The sequence below is a fragment of the Amblyraja radiata genome, chromosome 22 (genome assembly GCF_010909765.2).
Source record: "Amblyraja radiata isolate CabotCenter1 chromosome 22, sAmbRad1.1.pri, whole genome shotgun sequence".
Lineage (NCBI taxonomy): Eukaryota > Metazoa > Chordata > Chondrichthyes > Rajiformes > Rajidae > Amblyraja > Amblyraja radiata.
In genome coordinates this window covers 11,866,055-11,884,208 of record NC_045977.1, presented here as the reverse complement: position 1 = coordinate 11,884,208, position 18,154 = coordinate 11,866,055, and the positions used below count along the sequence as shown (strand labels likewise).

The window sequence follows — 18,154 nt, the reverse complement described above, 5'->3', positions numbered from 1 at the left end:
ACTAAAGTTGCTTCAGCGCTGATCTGCTGAACCTTGCCGTTTAAAAATTTGTCAGTCACATCCTCTACGTCCTCTTATCTGGAAAATTACTTGCCATTTGTGGAATGTTTTTTTCTGGCTGTCATGTGTGTGAGCTTTGTTGATAACTAGATGTTGAAATGAATGATGGGTTAATTTTGAAATTCTGTACACTTCCAAAACTTTGACTCTGCAGTATGTTCTTCCAAAGGAATGTGGTGTCACCAGTAAGTTCCCTGTCCAAAATGCATCTGATTATCTGATTTATTTTTGGTTATTGATTTTTGTGATGACATTTCACGATTAACTGTTAATATATCCACAGGTACATGTACCATGTCTTAACAAAGAACACGACTGTAACAGAGAGTAATCGCAATCTGCTGGTGGAAACAATTCGATCTATTACAGAAATCCTCATCTGGGGAGATCAAAATGACAGCTCTGTCTTTGAGTAAGTCACAATCCATGTTTTATTTTATCTGTGCAGAAAACAAAAATGCAGTGAAGTTAGTTGTGTATTAACTAGTGCATGGATAAATATACATTTGGTTGGGTTTACTGTAGAAATTTGAAAATAAGTTATTGTTTGCAAAAGGATAAGTTAGGAAAGATGTCTCTTTTTTTGCACCAATGTCTGATTTCCTGATAGACAACTTTCACATTCTGATGTTTAAGAAGGAACTGCAGATGCTGGAAAATCAAAGGTAGACAAAAATGCTGGAGAAAGTCAGCGGGTGAGGCAGCATCTATGGAGCGAAGGAAATAGGCTACGTTTCGGTCGAAACCCTTCTTCAGATCTGAATCTGAATTTTGTCTACCTTTACATTCTGATGTTGCATTGTTGACTTCAAATTTCTTATTTCTCTGCAATGGCAGTATTAATAACTGCCGAAGGCATGTTATCATAAATCTATATCCTGCCATCATGTGGGCAAGCTTTTAGCATAATATTTGGTGACTTCCTCATGTAGCACATTGCACCTCATAAAGCATTGAACATTAATTGTTTTGCTACCTTCCGGGCTATGTTATGACTTTTTATGACAGAGCTCACAACAATTTATTTTGATGATTAGATTGAGCAGCATAAAATGCAGAAAGTATGTATAGTTTCTTTAGTTCTTCGTAAAAAAGGCAAATTTAGCGCTTGCAGTTTCACAAATAGCCAGAAAACTGAGACACAGATGGGACCTTGGTATTTGGAAGGGGAGCTATGTATCAGAAACTGATGCCCTCTTTTTGAATTTGTCCCCATGGCAGTGAGGGAAAGAGGGGAGGGCAAAAATAATCATCTTGGGGGGGAGGTGTCCTGGTTTCATTGGGTAGGTCTGGAGAATAAACGTTACTGGAGAGGTTCTGGGTCGATCTGAATAAAAAGAGCGACGTCTATCACATTACATTGGGCTGGCTATTGTAGAATGGCTGTGGGGTGGATTGTGTACATAGCTATTCAAAGACTGCAGAGAGAGTATGAGGTCAGTTAAAAAAAAAATCACCACATTCACACTAAACAAGATGCCTTTTGTAGTTATTGTTAATAATTCTTTCTATGTTGTGGCAAGGATGACAAGTTGATTGGAAGTGTTTAAATGTAGCCATGGTGAAGATGGGTATGGATTGATAAATGGCAGTTTGTTCAAAGACTAGGAAGGGGCCAAAGGAAGTTTGATTAACGGTCTTGATCATGAGAAGTGGGGGTAATAATTGGATTATGAGATTGCCCTCTAAATTTTAATTCATTATTAATGAAGATACATTTTGTTGCAGCTTTTTCTTGGAGAAAAACATGTTTGTTTTCTTCTTAAATATCCTGCGCCAGAAATCCGGTCGCTTTGTGTGTGTACAGCTACTTCAGACGATCAATATCCTGTTTGAAAATATTAGCCACGAAACCTCACTGTGTAAGTTTATATTCCTTGTAACTTTTTTATAATCCACTTTGTACACTGTTTCTCTCCTGTTGTCCCATACCTCCAAACTATAGAAAGAATGAATATGTACTATTGAGATTGAATTTTGAAAAGTTGAATTGGCTTTTTTTCCATTGATGGATCTTACCGCCAGATATAAAATGGCACCGCTAACTGAATTGTTGCAGAAACTGCCATATGGAGGTTTACCTTTCATAAGGCAATGATTCCTTCTGTAAAATAAAGTATATTTTCCCTGATACTGCCTGAAGAAATGTAAAGCTTATTTTTTCTGTTCTCTGTGCGCTATTAACGTGCATGCCTCCCTCTGCCAGTGAGCCCCCCCCCCCATCCTGCTCTAACTCAGCTCCAACCCCACAAACCTGCCTTTCTCAAATCTTTTTCCCTCCTCCCCCCGTCTTTCATTCTTTGTTCCTGACCCATTTGGCAGTTTCTTTCTCTGCCCTGTCAATTCTCATTCCTTCTCTCCAGAGATGCTGCCTGTCCCGCTGAGTTACTCCAGCATTTTGTGTCTACCTTCATTTTAAACCAGTATCTGCAGTCCTTTACTACAAATTCTATCCTATTGTTTCCTTTTGAGTGGTTAAGCATTGTCAGTATGTGTGTGTGTCTGTGTGAGAGAGAAAGTGGAAAGTGGAGCAGAATATATTAAAAGAATGAGGAAAAATGTTTTGATCTGCTTACAATATTCCAAAATATTTTGCAGTTAATGAAGGAAAAGTGGTACCTAATTTGCACCTGGAGCTCTCTTAAACAGCAATATGATAACGACTAACTAATTATAGTTTGGTGATTTGAGGGATAAATGTACTGGGCATAAATGGTCTGCTTCTCTTCAAAATTGTGTTACTTTCATCTGTGACCTCATGTGGAGACTTGCTTGAATAGTTCTTTTTTTTTTTTTTTAAATGGGCACCTCCAATAATGAAATACTGCAGTCTTGCAACAGAATGTAGCCTAGGTCTTTTACATTGTTCAACTTCTGTCAAGGAGAAGCTATACTTCACCCTCGTTAGACCTCATTTGGACTACGCAGTTGCAGCATGGGACCCATACACAAATAAAACATTTCTTCCATCGAACGTGTCCAAAGACAGGCAGCTCGATTTGTTACTAACACCTATGAGAGAGAGAAGCGAGTGTCACCAAACTTCTGAATTCTCTGGGGGGGAACCCTCTCCAAGACAGACGTGAAGCTCACCGTTTGACCTGTTTTTACAAAATGTTAAATGGTCAGCTCGACATAGATTACAAGACCTACACCAAACCCAAACCAATTAGGAGCAGACGAGGGCATTCGATCCAATTTGTGATCCTAGCTAGTATCCCAGACAGATGTATACAGCAATTCGTTCTTCTCCCGCACAATTAAAGCATGGAATAATCTCCACCCTACCATAGTTACCCAACCAGATGCAACTAAATTTAAAGTAGCTCTTTCTTCCCAATAACCCTTTCTGGCTTAAGTCCTCCCTCCACCACCTCCAGTTTAAATTCCATTTGGAATATTTTGGAGGACCAAGAACATTCAAATCTCTGAAGTGAGACTCAAAACGTAACATTTTTGAACATTGGTTCAAGTGAGACACAGTGGATACTTGAGTTTCATTTACAGTGAGATACGGGGACAGGAGCCATTTGTGGCTATGAACAGCTTGCAGGGTGGGGATTTGGGGAAAATATAACTCTAATTGTTCAGGCTGTCTTTTCCTAATTGCTGCTCTTCCATTCAGTACACAGCTTTTTAAACGTTCTTCTGTATTCCACATTTACCTTTCGACAGATCTGTATTGCATTTCTACTGCTTGCTCTTCTGTCACTTGGCACACTGCACTTTTTCCTATGAGACATTTTTCCTTCTTGGCTCCCTTATAACCTCACCACCACCCAAGGATCAAAATATCAAAGGGGCAAAATACCAAAGTGTGTTCATCTTCACCAAGAAATGTTTCCACTCTTCTGCATCCCACAGAAGCTATGTTTGATTTTAAAAACTCTATTGTTATCAAAACAAGTCAAAGTATAATAAAGAAAATAACTGCCTTTTAGATAGATTTGAGTGAGTGGGCAAAATACTGGCAAGTGGAGTTTAACGTGGGGGAAAATGACATCATGCACTTTGGTGAGAGAAATGAAAAGGCAGATTGTTATCTAAATGGAGACACTGAGTGAAATATAGAGGGATCCAAGTGTTCTCGTGAATGAATCACAAAAAGCTTGCAAGCAGATCCAGCAAGTAAGGCAAATAAGCTTGTATTTATAGTGGAGATGGATAAACATTTGATAAGTCGATGAATGGAGTGGTATGGGGAAATGGAACAGGAGAGGAGTTGCAAGCAGAAATCAACCATGGTCATATTAAATGGTGAGGGTGCTTAAAGGGTTTAATACCTACCCCTGCTCGAATCTAACTGCGTAGATAGAGTAAATCTGGGCAAAGTTACTCTAATGTGTTATGACATGCTTTCTGCCACAAGCATATGTTGCTAGCATTGGCACACAGCAAAGTCATTTTGGCAAGAGCAGGGAAAGGGAAGACTGAAATGTGCTATGCTGCAGCAGTTTCCTTCCTTACGTTGAATTCGCGTTTGGAAAGCTTTTTCTTGGAGGCCGGGAAGGATTAGGTTTTATTGTTAAAATAATTACTACACTCAGCATGTTGTGTTCTCAGTACATAATAACAGCTGTGTTGCTGTGAATATCCTGAGACTTCATGTTACACTGGGCGGGTCATCTGTTGGCCTGAGATTGTTGGCTCTCTGCCTCTGGACCACATTATCTTTTCCAGCATGCCACTTGGCACCATCTTCCAGCAGGGTGGAGCAAACTACAAGGGTTCTCTGTACCCAAGTTCACAGAATGACCTCAGCATCCACAGGTTGACCAGCCGATAAAGCTGTTACTGTGACAGAATCTTTTTGAAATTAGCAAGCATTCAGAATCACTTGGAACCTGTCAATTTTGTTTGAATTATTTAAAATGATTACAATGCTTCTCATGAAAACACACTTCAAACCAATTTTAAACATTTAGTCTAAGAATGAGATGAGAGCAGAGGATCAGGGTATAAGGTAACCAGAGTGCAAAGGAAAGAAGAGGCCATGCTACAGGATACAAGACTGCTGATCCACGGCTTCACTGCGTCAAAGCCATGTAGTGTCTGTTGTACAATAACTATCCAACATTAAAAGTAATTACATGTAGGCAGCTTGCACTTTTCATTGTGAGGTTCAGGACTTGGAATGTTGACCTTTTACGGATGGCTGCAGTAATGTAAGACATGGTGTCATTCTGTAACAAAAGAGGGAAATCCAATTGGGTTGGCATTGACATTTGAGTTCTGAGTGGAGATGACTGTCAGGAGATGGGCAACTGTAAGAACACTGCAAGGAAGATGCATCACCTTCTACAAGAAGGAAGGACAGAAAGGAGAATGTTTATCTTCATGGAATAGTTTTACCATGAAGAATTAGTTAGTTTGGTACTTCAGTGACTATTCATTCTTGAGTGAATGTCTCATGATGCTCCCCCCCCCCCATACCAAACTTATTCTATAGTGGAAATTATGCACTACAAACACCATCTTCGTCTGTGTTTCAAACTTGCCCTCTTGTTACGTGAATTCTCCTTGACAAATCTTCGTGGGCATATGATAACTCTGAGGAGCCATATACAGTATACAGTCTACCCATTGCATCTGTGAAGGGACTTTTGTCTTCTCCACCAAAAAATACCATGGAGGTTTGATGAGAATGTGACTAGATGATCCAGGAACTGATTAACTACAAATGGAAGACATTTTGAATTGGAAACTCGAGAGGAATAATGTCTCAAGAGAAAAGGGCAGCTCAGTGGCGCAGCGGTAGAGTTGCTGTCTTACAACTCCAGAGTCCTGGGTTCCATCCTGACTACGGAGTGTCTGTATGGAGTTTGTATATTCTGTGACTGTCTGTATGGAGTTTGTATATTCTCCTTGTGACCATGTGGGTTTTCTCCAGGTGCTTCGGTTTCCTCCCACATTCCAAACACATACAGGTTTGTAGGCTAAATGGGTTTTGTAAATTGTCCCATGGGCCGAAGACTCCAATTTCTAAAGTCTAAAGAAAGGAAACAACACTGGGGGATCTGAAAGTCAAGATCCATTAGGAAACATGAGCTAAAGAACAGGTGGTAGGTGGAAAGAGCACAAGAAATGGAGTGACTCTCTGATAACCATAACTTGCATGGATTCTTTGATGCTGTCGAGGCTGCCTATGACTTAAGCACCCAAAACCTGAGGGGTGTAAGAAATATTCAACACTTTCTTGAGGTAAAAACCTCCCAAATATGACTCTTTCCTTCACAAAAAAGTATTTGACTCCATCCCAGAGCAACGTACCTGATCCTGCTTTGCCATCATCACCTACTGCAACACTGGTAGTGAAAAAGACTACATGGTAATTAAAGAAAACCATTCTAAAATATGGCTGAGATGAACTTCAGTTAAAAATTCACAACTTCACCTCTGGGAAGGGAAGCAGAGTGACTTGGGACCTTGGTGAAGTCATAGTCATTTTCCCCAATCACTTTTTTTCCTGCAATGCTGCATCGCATTTCTCACAAGGTACCCACTGGAATGGATCTAAAATGGAAAGCTGCTTCTATTATATCGTTCCCTTCCAAACATGGCCATTGAGCTGTATTAGACGAATGACTCTTGCCCATGTGCACCTTTGGAGTCTGAGCTCCAAGTCACGATTGGGTCTGTATACTGAAGCATACAAGGGAATGAACCTTGCACAATATTTTTAAAAACCAAAGTCCTTTATCAACTTATCTCCACTGCACAGGATTGCCCTTCAGCAATAAAGTTCCATGACAAGATCATAAAAAAAACATGGATCACTTGCCATATCTCAAAGTGAAGACATATTGATGCAATAACCATTGCCTTCAGAGAGCTTTTGCTGTTTGTTTTTGGCTGTCACAAAAGCCTCTGCTGTCAAGAAAAAATAGGTTTTGAAATCAATATCATAAACTTAACACGTGCCTCCTTTAGACTTGAGACATTAACTACCGACAGTAGGAAATTAAAAAAAATGGAGTATCATCAAAGCTGTCTCAGCAATCCACTGAGAAGGTTTGATCGGCCGACGTTGCCTCATTTGATTTGTAGAGAAATATGGAAATCAGCGAACCATGTCAACAAGTTCTCCTAGGCAAATGCTCGCAGACACTCAGTGGGCTCAGATTGGCATGCAACGTCATTTGCATGTCGGATATAAGGTTCTTGAAACAGATAAAGCAGATAATTTAAGGATGTCCTCCCAAGCCTTCTTAAAAAATGTCGATAATTCCCACTGATTGGTGGGAATATGGAAGTCTGAGATCACTCAAAGAGCATTAGGGATGGCATTCAGGACATAGAGTCCCTTTGTTGGCACCTGCCAAAGCCCGGCCTAAATATAAGTAGTGCACTACCTCAAACTACCCAGCTGGTGGCCTAGTAGACCACCTTTGGCAAAGGCCCAACCACTTCAGAACCCACATACACTGCCCTCCATTATGTTTGGGACAAAGACTCATCATTTATTTAATTGCCTCTGTACTCTACAGTTTGAGATTTGTAATAGGAAAAAAATCACATGTGGTTAAAGTGCACATTGTCAGATTTTCATTAAGGCCATTTTTATACATTTTGGTTTCACCATGTAGAAATTACAGCAGTGTTTGTACATAGTCCCCACCCCCACCCCCATTTCAGGGCACCATAATGTTTGGGACACAGCAATGTTATGTAAATGAAAGTAGTCAAGTTTAGTATTTTGTTGCATATCCTTTGCCTGCAATGACTATTTGAAGTCTGCGATTCATGGGCATCACCAGTTCCCTGGTGATGCTCTGCTAGGCCTGCATGTTTATCTATCTTTAGCTTATGCTTGTTTTGGTGGCTAGTCCCCTTCAGTATCCTCTTCAGCATATAAAAGGCATGCTCAATTGTGTTCAGATCGGGTGATTGACTTGGCCACTCAAGAATTGACTGTTTTTTAGTTTTGAAAAACTCCTTTGTTGCTTTAGCAGTATGTTTGGAATCAATGTCTTGTTATAGATTGAACTGCCGGCCAATGAATTTTGAGGCATTTGTTTGAACTTGAGCCGATAGGATGTGTCTATACACTTCAGAATTTATTATGCTACTACCATCAGCAATTGTATCATCAATGAAGATAAGTGAGTCGGTATCTTAAGCAGCCATACATGCCCAGGCCATAACACCCTCACCACCATGTTTCACAGGTGAGGTGGTATGTCTTTGATCTTGGGCAGTTCCTTCTCTCCTCCGTACTTTGCTCTTGCCATCACACTGATATGTTAATCTTCATCTCATCTGTCCACAAGACCTTTTTCCAGAACTTTGACCATCCTATTTTTGAGGCTATTTTGCATCTTGCAGTGTAACCTCTGTATTTCTGTTCATGAAGTCTTCAGTGGACAGTGGTCATTGACAAATCCACACCTGACTCCTGAAGAGTGTTTCTGAACTGTCGGACAGGTGTTTGGGGGGTTTTCTTTATTATAGAAAGAATTAATCTGTCATCAGCTGTGGAGGTCTTCCTTGGTCTGCCAGACCTTTTGTGATTAAGCTCACCAGTTCTCTCATTCTTCTTAATGATGTTCCAAACAGTTGGTTTTTGTAAGCCTAAGCTTTGGCTGATGTCTCTAACAGTATTATTCTTGTTTCTCAGACTCATAATGGCTTCTTTGACTTTCATTAGCACAACTTTGGTCCTCATGTTCATAAACAGCAATAAAAGTTTCCAAAGGTGATGGAAAGACTGGAGGAAACACTTGGTGCTGAGAGCTCTCTTATACCTGCATTAAGGAGGCAATTAAACACACCTGAGCAATTACAAACGCCTGTGAAGTCATGTGTCCCAAACATTATGGTGCCCTGAAATATATATAACTATATATAACTATATAAATAATGAACTATATATAAACAGAGCTGTAATTTCTACATGGTGAAACCAAAATGTATAAAAAGACCCTTTAATAAAATCTGACAATGTGCACTTTAACCACACGTGATTCTTTTAAAATGACAAACCTCAAATTGTGGAGTACAGAGGCAAATAAATAAATGACGGTTCTGTCCCAAACATTATGAAATGCACTATACATGGAATTAAAATAAGTTGCCTTTTATCCCAATGGACTATACAAGAATGAAATGTGTAATTCTATTACCAAAGTTTGTTATCCTTTAATCTAAACTTATCATTTAAACTTAATTGAGAGCAAAATGGTAACTGCTCAACTTCATGTTTAATATGTAATAACAGTTAATGGTGCCATGTATTATAAGAGGAGAATATGATAGTTATGGTGTGTTAATCAAGTTATAATGTAACTGGTTATGTTAATTTCTTACGAGTGAAACCTTAAGATGAAAATTAATTCTAGATTCTTAAGTATAAAGTGTTTTAAGGCGATCTGCTAAGCTAAAGGACATGTTTATCATGTGTGAAAATGTTGTGTCCTTGCATATCTAATTACATGTTTCAAACTTCAGCATTGTTATTCTTTTACAGATTACCTGCTATCTAATAATCACGTAAATTCTATTATTGTGCACAAGTTTGACTTCTCTGATGAGGAAATCATGGCATATTATATTTCTTTTTTGAAAACCCTTTCTCTTAAACTCAACAATCATACTGTGCACTTTTTTTACAATGAGGTAAGACAATATTCAATTTATTTATTTTGTTAAAAAAACAACTTATTTCAACCTTTAGGCATATGTAGGAACTCGGTGATTTCAGTCACAACTTTAATCTCATTTCTTTATCTATGTCATTTTAATCTTGGACGTTTCTGTTACCAGAAATAATGCATATAGGCATAAACATTTGTCCCTTGTGCCACCCTTGTCCAGTATTACATCCTGAAAGTTATTTTTCATTCAGAATCAGATGTTTACAATGGATTTATCTAAGGCTTAATTAAATGACCTTTAGTAGGTCAATGAAATTGTGTTTGAGGTTTTTTTTTTTCAATCGAAGAACGTCTAACCACTTCAGTTGTAACACCTATATTATGTTAAATAAGATTCTGTACACTACCTCCATTCAGTGAGAAAAGACTGAAAAAGTTTATGCAACTCTTTGTATTAGTAACAGGTGCATTATTAAAAGTGTAATATTGATACCGGGCAACATTATTTGGGTTGGTCACTGAAGGTCTAGTAAAAGGGGATAGCTTTACACAGGGCAGTGCAGGCCTGTTCTCTGGATACTTTCAAGGGAGAGCTAGATAGGGCTCTTAAAGATAGTGGAGTCAGGGGATATGGGGAGAAGGCAGGGATTGGGTACTGATTGTGGATGATCAGCCATGATCACAGTGAAAGGCGGTGCTGGCTCAAAGGGCCGAATGGCCTACTACTGCTCCTATTGTTTATTATGAAGAGCAGAGTGAGGGAGGCCTACCGATGATAACTCGGCATTGATGAAGGTTTCAGCAGCAGATCAACTGATGCAAGATGTAGTTGGGGATAATTCTAGAAATGGAAATGAGCAATTTTTAGAGATGGTGTGGTTGTGAGGTCCAGTATTGAATGAGGATTGTGGGCAATCAGGTTCCTCTTCAGACCAGGAGAGGAATTAAAGTCTGGGAAGCAGAATTTTGTGACAGACAACACTAACTTGGATCATCCCTACATTTTGATGGAAGCATTTTGAAGATATACAACAATAATTATCAATTATATAACTATAAAAAATCTTATTTGTGGGGGGGGGGGGGATTTCTGAAACATTTTAAACAACATTTAAAAGACAAAAAAATTGAAGTTTTATAGCCTTTTGTACTGTTTGCTCTTGTTGTCCTTTTCTTCTTCAATACCAGTGAAAACTACAGATTGTTTTGGCTATTCTCTTGTATAGTGTGGATGTGGGTCACAAATTAGATCCAGCTGCTATGTGTTGATCCTTGGGAACATCTTCTACCCAACCCGTGTTCAAAATGCATTGCTTTGTTGCAAATTAATGGTGTAAATTTTATATGTCAGGCTGTTCTCATGAAGATAAATTGAGATATGCAACCATTTCAAATGCTGTAAATAAGTAATGATTTGATTAAACATACTTTATTAATTTCCACACAAGGAATATTCAATGAAGGGCTATGGTTTTGTTATGCAGCCTGTCTTTATTTAGTCTGAAGTAAACCATGCCACCCAGCAGAGGTCACCATGACACTGTTGAAAGAAATGAAACCTCTGCTTAGAATGCTACAAAACTATTTTCAAATGCGCTAATTGCAGAGGCTAAGCGTGTTGGTTGGTTTAGATTATCATTTGTGGTCTTGCACTGTTGGAACATTAAGGGAAGAATGAAAGAAATGGCTTGTTCTTTGCTTCTAGAGGAGAAACATTTTTTAAGTTTGCACTCCATGATTTTGTTTCTTTCCATACTTAAATGTTTATACTTTCTAAATTTGCTTTTTAAAAAAAACAAAAAAAAAACTCCTGTTATTCTGGGAACATTTAATACATTTCATGAGTCCCAGAGATTGAGTGTCATCGGTTCAAGCTGCTTAATCATGGAAAACGAAATAAAATCTTAGCAATATTTATTACTTTGTAGGTAATGTCTGGTTGACATGCTGGCTGAATTCTTATTGTCTCTCATAATTCTAGCACACTAATGACTTTGCCCTGTACACGGAGGCAATTAAATTTTTCAACCACCCAGAGAGCATGGTCAGAATTGCTGTCAGAACAATCACCCTTAATGTGTATAAAGGTGAGTACTGCACAATGCAGTCATAAATGTTGCCTATTATTGCCATTAGTGAATGTTTGCAAGACTGATAAAAACCATGTCATGGTAAGATGAGAGAGATTTTGTTGTTTGAGGTTTGATCTGAGCATTGGTTAAGATGTTTGCTTTAAAACACTGAATATTTTTTAGTTGGATCCTACTCGTAGTCTAAATGATTTGCCATTCAAGAATGGAAGGTTGTTCTATTTGTAGAGAAAATGAATAATGTAATTGTAAAACTTTTAGAATCAGAGTCACTGCCCTTTGGTCCACCATGTCTGTGCTAGTCAGCAATCAACTATCTATGGCCACTCCATTTTCCAGTACATGGCCTGGAACCATGCATTTGATGGTGCTGCAAATGCTCATCAAAATACTTAAATGTTGTGAACGTTCTGCCTCCATTACCCTGGAAGGCATGGGTTCTTTGTTTCAATGGTCCTCTGTGTGGAAAAAGTTCTTCCTCAAATCCTTCTCATTCCACAAACCCCAATTTTGAACAAATGTCTTCTGATCACAGGTAACTCTTCTAGGGTGAAATGGTTTTTTCACCCTACTTTCTCAGCCCTTCACAGGTTTGTACTCCTCTATCAGATAGTGGGATACAGAATTATGAAGGGGGTGCACAGTGAGAAATCAACCTTTCAGCTTTCATTGACCCAAGGAAAACAAATGCAGCTTATCCAGTCTTTCTAGGGGCTGAAATGTTCAAGGCAACCCCCTCCCCTGGTGAGCCTCCTCTGTATACTCCCTATTTTAAACACGTCCTTCCTATCGCATGGTAATGAGAACACCACGCTGTGACATACTTATATTTTATATTGTTGTATCTCCCTGCTCTTCGACTCCATACCCCTGGATGATGAAGGCAGGTATCCAATCTGCCTCTTTAATCGCTTTATCTATCTGTGCTGCTGCCTTCAAGGATCCTTGTACATATACATCAAAGTTCTCAGTATTTCTTAACATTCATTGTGTATATCCTACCTATATTATTCCTCCCAAAGTGTAAAGCGTCATGTTTTTCAAGATACAGTGCCACCTGCTTCTTCTATACCCATATGCTCAACAGTTCAGAACCCGTTCAGGGACAGGGAATTTAATGGGATTTGAAAAACACTTTTTCCATCCAAAGAATGGCTGAAACCAAGAACCCACTGCCCTCTATGGTGATGGAGGCATTTAAAATTAGTTTTAGTTAAGAAATACAGCGTAGAAACAGGGCCTTCTGCCCACTGAGTCCACGCCGACTATTGATCACCCATACGCTAGTTCCATGTACTATGTAGATGAGGAATTACCCAAGTTGAAGAACTTGCTCATGATGGGCCTGTAACTAAAATACAAATACATATGTCCGAAAGCAACTAGCTATAACAGTCTTATTGTGTTAATCATGCATCCTGCTCAGAGCAGTGTTTTTAAATGTGTATCTAAAGAGCTACAGTGAAATTTGTATAATCTGTCATACACCTATTTGGAAATCCTGATGGATTAGCATGTGGAACAGCGGTTGAAATTGATTCCGCTTCCTTTCCACTTAGCAAAGCCCATTGTTGCCTGCACTCTCTTTTTAACTACATGTTCTACAGGGGAAAAATGTGAATACTATAGTTATAAATATTGGAGAGTGCTACATAAGTGAAGTTTAGGGCTGTGGTTGAGATATACGGAGACCTGTACATTTCATAAAATCACCGGGTATATTTTTAGTCAGAACTGAGTGATGTAAATGCAAAATGTAGAATCCATTTTCCAGAATTAATGTCACCCATTTTAGAACGAACAAGTATATTTTCTTTGTTTCCCATCATCTCTTAAAAGTAAACAAAAGTTTGGTCCTTGGAATATTTATAGACACATTACTGGTTTTACCGTGGGCCCTTTTTTTTTTTTTTAACACATTCCCTGTGGAAACGTTTTTGCTGATCAGCTGTTGTAAAACTTCTGCTAACCTGCAATGTGTTTTAGTTCTGTGTGCTTCATGTTACAGCTAGGCTCTGTCTTCTAGAGGATGCCATGCTCGCCCAAGTTCTTGCCCTATTAACTGTTGTATTTTTGTCCTTTCTTCAATGATGATCCCAATGTTCCACACTCCAGTGTCATGTAAGTTGATTAACATATTAATCTTTTATCTGTTATCTGCTTCTAGATGCGCAGTTTGTGAGAATCTTTGCCTATCTAATCATTAGGATTGTTGTGCTTTGCATCAGATAAGCTAATATTCTGAACTCTTCGTGATAAATAAATTGAGAGATAGATGTATTACAGGGAAATATGCCCCTGCTTTTCATTGGAGACTGACGTACAGATACACTTAACAATTCGTTTTGTCAGGGACCTTTAATTAGAAAGAATGAGGCCACTGAACATTTCATTAATATTGTTGCAAAAATGAATACGAATGCATGTTTGTTTTTTTCATGTTTGGCAATGAGGGACAATTGTCCATTCTGATTCAGGAATGGTTTCTAAATTTGCCAAATATGATCGGTGAAAGTGTGGATCCATCATCGATTTTCTCTTGGTTCTTAATACATGTCAAATAACGTACGAGAGTGTCCATAATTTTTCCTTGACCTTGTCTAACTGTATAATGTTCTTATAGTAAAGAATAAAACTAATGGTCCGAAGACTATTTTCACCAGAAAGCCTACACTGACTTTTAAGGTGACATTGTGCTAAATTTTATTCTTCCAAAAACTCATCTACTTGAATTTTCCTGAGAAATGCTGGCTTTAATTATTAGTATTTCCCTTTGAAAACTTGTGGAGTTCTGTTTTCAATGTGATGTTGAACTCCTCGAGTGCAGAATCAACCTCTTGTTCATTCACAGTAGTTATACTGAGCAATCCACTTGCTAAACCTGCAGTAGATTTAACAACTCTGTCAATCTAAATGGAGAGGAATGGGTGTGAAGATTTTGGGTAAATTAGATTTTTTTAAATTAACTGAATTAATTTGATTTTCTTAACCAATTAAAATACTGAAATATTTTAAAACAATATCTAGATGTTTTTAAATGTCATGCACTCACAAATATTAAAGTAATTTGTCAGTTGGATCATCTCTTGGGCATTGTTGAACCGACTGTCAAAGCATTGCTGTGGGATTTATAATTTACCAATCCAATTGGAACCAATTTGGGAACCAAATTTCTGCTTGAACATCTACACCAGTTAACTGCTGTCCCATTCGATCAAGGAGCAGTGACCAAGGGGATTCCAAACCTATGAATGAATTAATATGTTTATTGGCCAAGTTTTCACACACAAGGAATTTGCCTTGGTGCTCCGCCCACAAGTGACAACATGACATACTGTGACAGTTAGGAGTTATACATAAAATATTAATAATACAAGCATTAATAATCAAACATTATTGATTAAACATGTGAATTATTGATTAAGCATGTGAATTAAATAAAATACCAGGACAAAAGGAAGCTACAGATTTTTGGTTATTGAGTAGAGCTACTACTCGTGGGGAAAAAAACTCTTTTTATATCTGGCTGTGGTAGCTTTGAACCTTGATTGAATGGTGACAAACCAGTGATGACAAACATTTGTTCAGATGATACAGAAAATCTAAAATTCAATTTAAGGCAAAAGTTCAAAAGATATTTTAATAACTGAGCGAGCTTTTGTCTATATTTTGAAATGTACTGTTATGTGGCTAGACTGGTTGTGGTTCTAATCAGTGACGATCCCAAGAATGTTATTGGTCAGGGAATTCAGCAACGATAATGCCATTACATGTTGGCTCAAAGGGCTGAGTGGCCTACTCCTGCACCCATTGTCTATTGTCATGTCACGAGTTTGGAATTTCTCTTGTTGGAATTAATCTGGCTTGCACTAGTCCAGAGTGAATGTAATTTGCCACTCACCAGCCCAAACCAGAATGTAATCCAGGTTATGCTTTGTATGAGTATCAGCTACTACATTACCTATGTTGTGCATGGAGGTCAAATTCAGCAATGAGCAGCCAACAGCTGCACTTCTTATGTTATGACAGAGGGAAAATCATTGATAAAGAAACTACAGATTTTGTACCTGGACAAGCACCTTGATCAAACCCCACAATCATGTTTTGAGACTGAGTTGATTTGCATTCCACAACCACAGCATTCTTCGTTTTTTTTAAAATTGAATATAGCTCTAGTTAGTAAAAAATTCTACTCCAGGTTGTCACTTAAATCTTTTGTACTAGGGGTCCTTGATGCCACATTGAAAAGCTGCCATGATGTAAAGGGCACTCATTCTCTCCTCGTGGCTAGAATTCTTGCCATATAAATATTGTGGATACAAGAAAAGATTTAAAGACCTTATTGGAAGTAACGCATCTCTTGACTTCCCAAATCTTTCCAGCATCTGCATGCCTCAAACTGGAGCATAATAGAATTTTCATTTGCATAGCCTTTGAAACAAAGCGGCATCATTTTTTACATTTGCTCCTTTCAGTGCAGCCACAATGGGTGCCATCTACTAAATACTGTACAGCAAATCACCAACAGCATCTGAAAGGTAAAGGCAGTAGGTGGTTGTGAACAGGATTCATAATTTATTCCTCCTATTTGCCACCAAGATTTGGGAAATACACTTCTTCATCCTTTTTAGATCTAAGCCCTACTGTGAAATTATGTACACCATAGGTGCTATAATGGTTCATGAAGATAAACTCAAAATGCTGGAGTAACTCAGCATGACAGGCAGCATCTCTGGATAGAAGGAATAGGTAATGTTTCAGGTCGAACCATTTCAACCAGTCTGAAGAAGGGTCACGACCCAAAACGTTACCCATTCCTTCTATCCAGAGATGCTGCCTGTCCTGTTGAGTTACTCCAGCATTTTGTGTCTATCTTTGGTGTAAACCATTATTTGCAGTTTCTTCCTAAACATAATGGTTCATGAAGTAACTTGTTGCCTCGTCTGCCGATAGGGAAATAAAATCGCCTTTGCCATATCTTGCAAATGAAAAAAAAAAGCACATGCAGGAATTAAATGTGTAACCTCGTATGAATTAGTGACTTCACATAAATTGTTTGAATCTATTGTAATATTGAGGGCAACCTAAGCCAATTTTACAAATCAAAACTATCACTTGATACACATTTTTAATTAAACAACAGAAATTTAATTGCTGATGCAGGAAATCTATACATAAAAATAAAAGATATGCTGGAATTTTACAGCAGGTCAGGCATATATGTGGGAAGAAAAACAGTTTCTAGTCAAGATTGAAGGGTCTTTGACTTGAAATGTTCCCACATCTTTCCCACAGATGATCAAGCTTGTGACCTGATCAGTTCAATTTTTATTTGGTGTTCATATATTGCCTAATGCCTGCTTTATTTTATGTTATTTTTTATTTATTTTTATTTATTTTTTGCATTAGTCTGTTCAAAATCCACATTTATAACCTCTTTTAATTTATAATTTACAATTATGATTTCAATCCTTACATTTTATCAATCTGGAGTAAAATGACAGCTTTAAAATTGATGTTAAAATCAAGTGATTATTACATTGTATTGCCAGTCAATTGTCAACTGTTAAATGTACAGTAAAGTGCTGCCAATCTATATAATCTAAATGAGAAATAACTGCCTCCTGTTAGACAAATACAACTAAATGGTTTAAAACTTTCAAATTATATTTCAATAAAGGCTTGAATAAAGTTTGCTCGATCAAAGTCCTATTGTGAAATTATATACACCATAAGTACTGTGATAGCTCAGATATCATTTACTACTTCAAGCTTTCAATGTACAATATTATTAAATGTTCCAGATGTTTGATAAGTATAAAGCTTCAGTTGTGCTTTCTCTAACCAGAAGTCATATTCTGCTTTTCATATGAACAGTGGATAACCAGCTTATGTTGCACTACATCAGGGACAAAACAGCAGTTCCCTATTTCTCCAATTTGGTTTGGTTTATTGGAAGCCATGTGATTGAATTGGACAACTGTGTGCAAACAGATGAAGAGTAAGTTTCAAAACTTGGAATTCTTGGCAAAATGTTGTGCAAGCTTTGCGAACTGTATTGTGAAATATAGCTGATTGACATTTTGCACACGCAAGCATGTTGTTTCTTAAGATGTGAATTTGTTATTGCCAAATCTATAATTTGCACTTGAAATATCAGGGTTTAAAAAAAAAATCAGAACCATTTTTGAAAGCCAAACGTAGAACCCTCATGAACGTGTAAAAGAAATACTCAGAAGGCAGTTTTAAACAATAGATTGTGGCTTTAAGCTTCAATCACTGCCTTCTCTTACATTTTTGGCATCTAGAGATTGAATATATTAACGGAGGTTCGTCATTATATTAGGAAATCTTTTTCATTGAGGCTAAATACCCTTTTCTATTCTACTGGTAATCTATCATTTGAAATAT

General features: G+C 37.8%; 1 protein-coding gene across 1 annotated transcript in view; it reads left to right on the top strand.

The window, feature by feature from the left end:
• clec16a (C-type lectin domain containing 16A) overlaps positions 1-18,154 on the top strand; it is a 209,533-nt gene that overhangs the window by 13,335 nt on the left and 178,044 nt on the right. The window contains exons 2-7 of the mRNA XM_033040308.1: positions 344-472; positions 1,789-1,922; positions 9,527-9,675; positions 11,635-11,740; positions 13,859-13,864; positions 17,621-17,744. Coding sequence (XP_032896199.1) covers positions 344-472; positions 1,789-1,922; positions 9,527-9,675; positions 11,635-11,740; positions 13,859-13,864; positions 17,621-17,744 — 648 coding nt within the window. The remainder of the gene's footprint in view (positions 1-343; positions 473-1,788; positions 1,923-9,526; positions 9,676-11,634; positions 11,741-13,858; positions 13,865-17,620; positions 17,745-18,154) is intronic.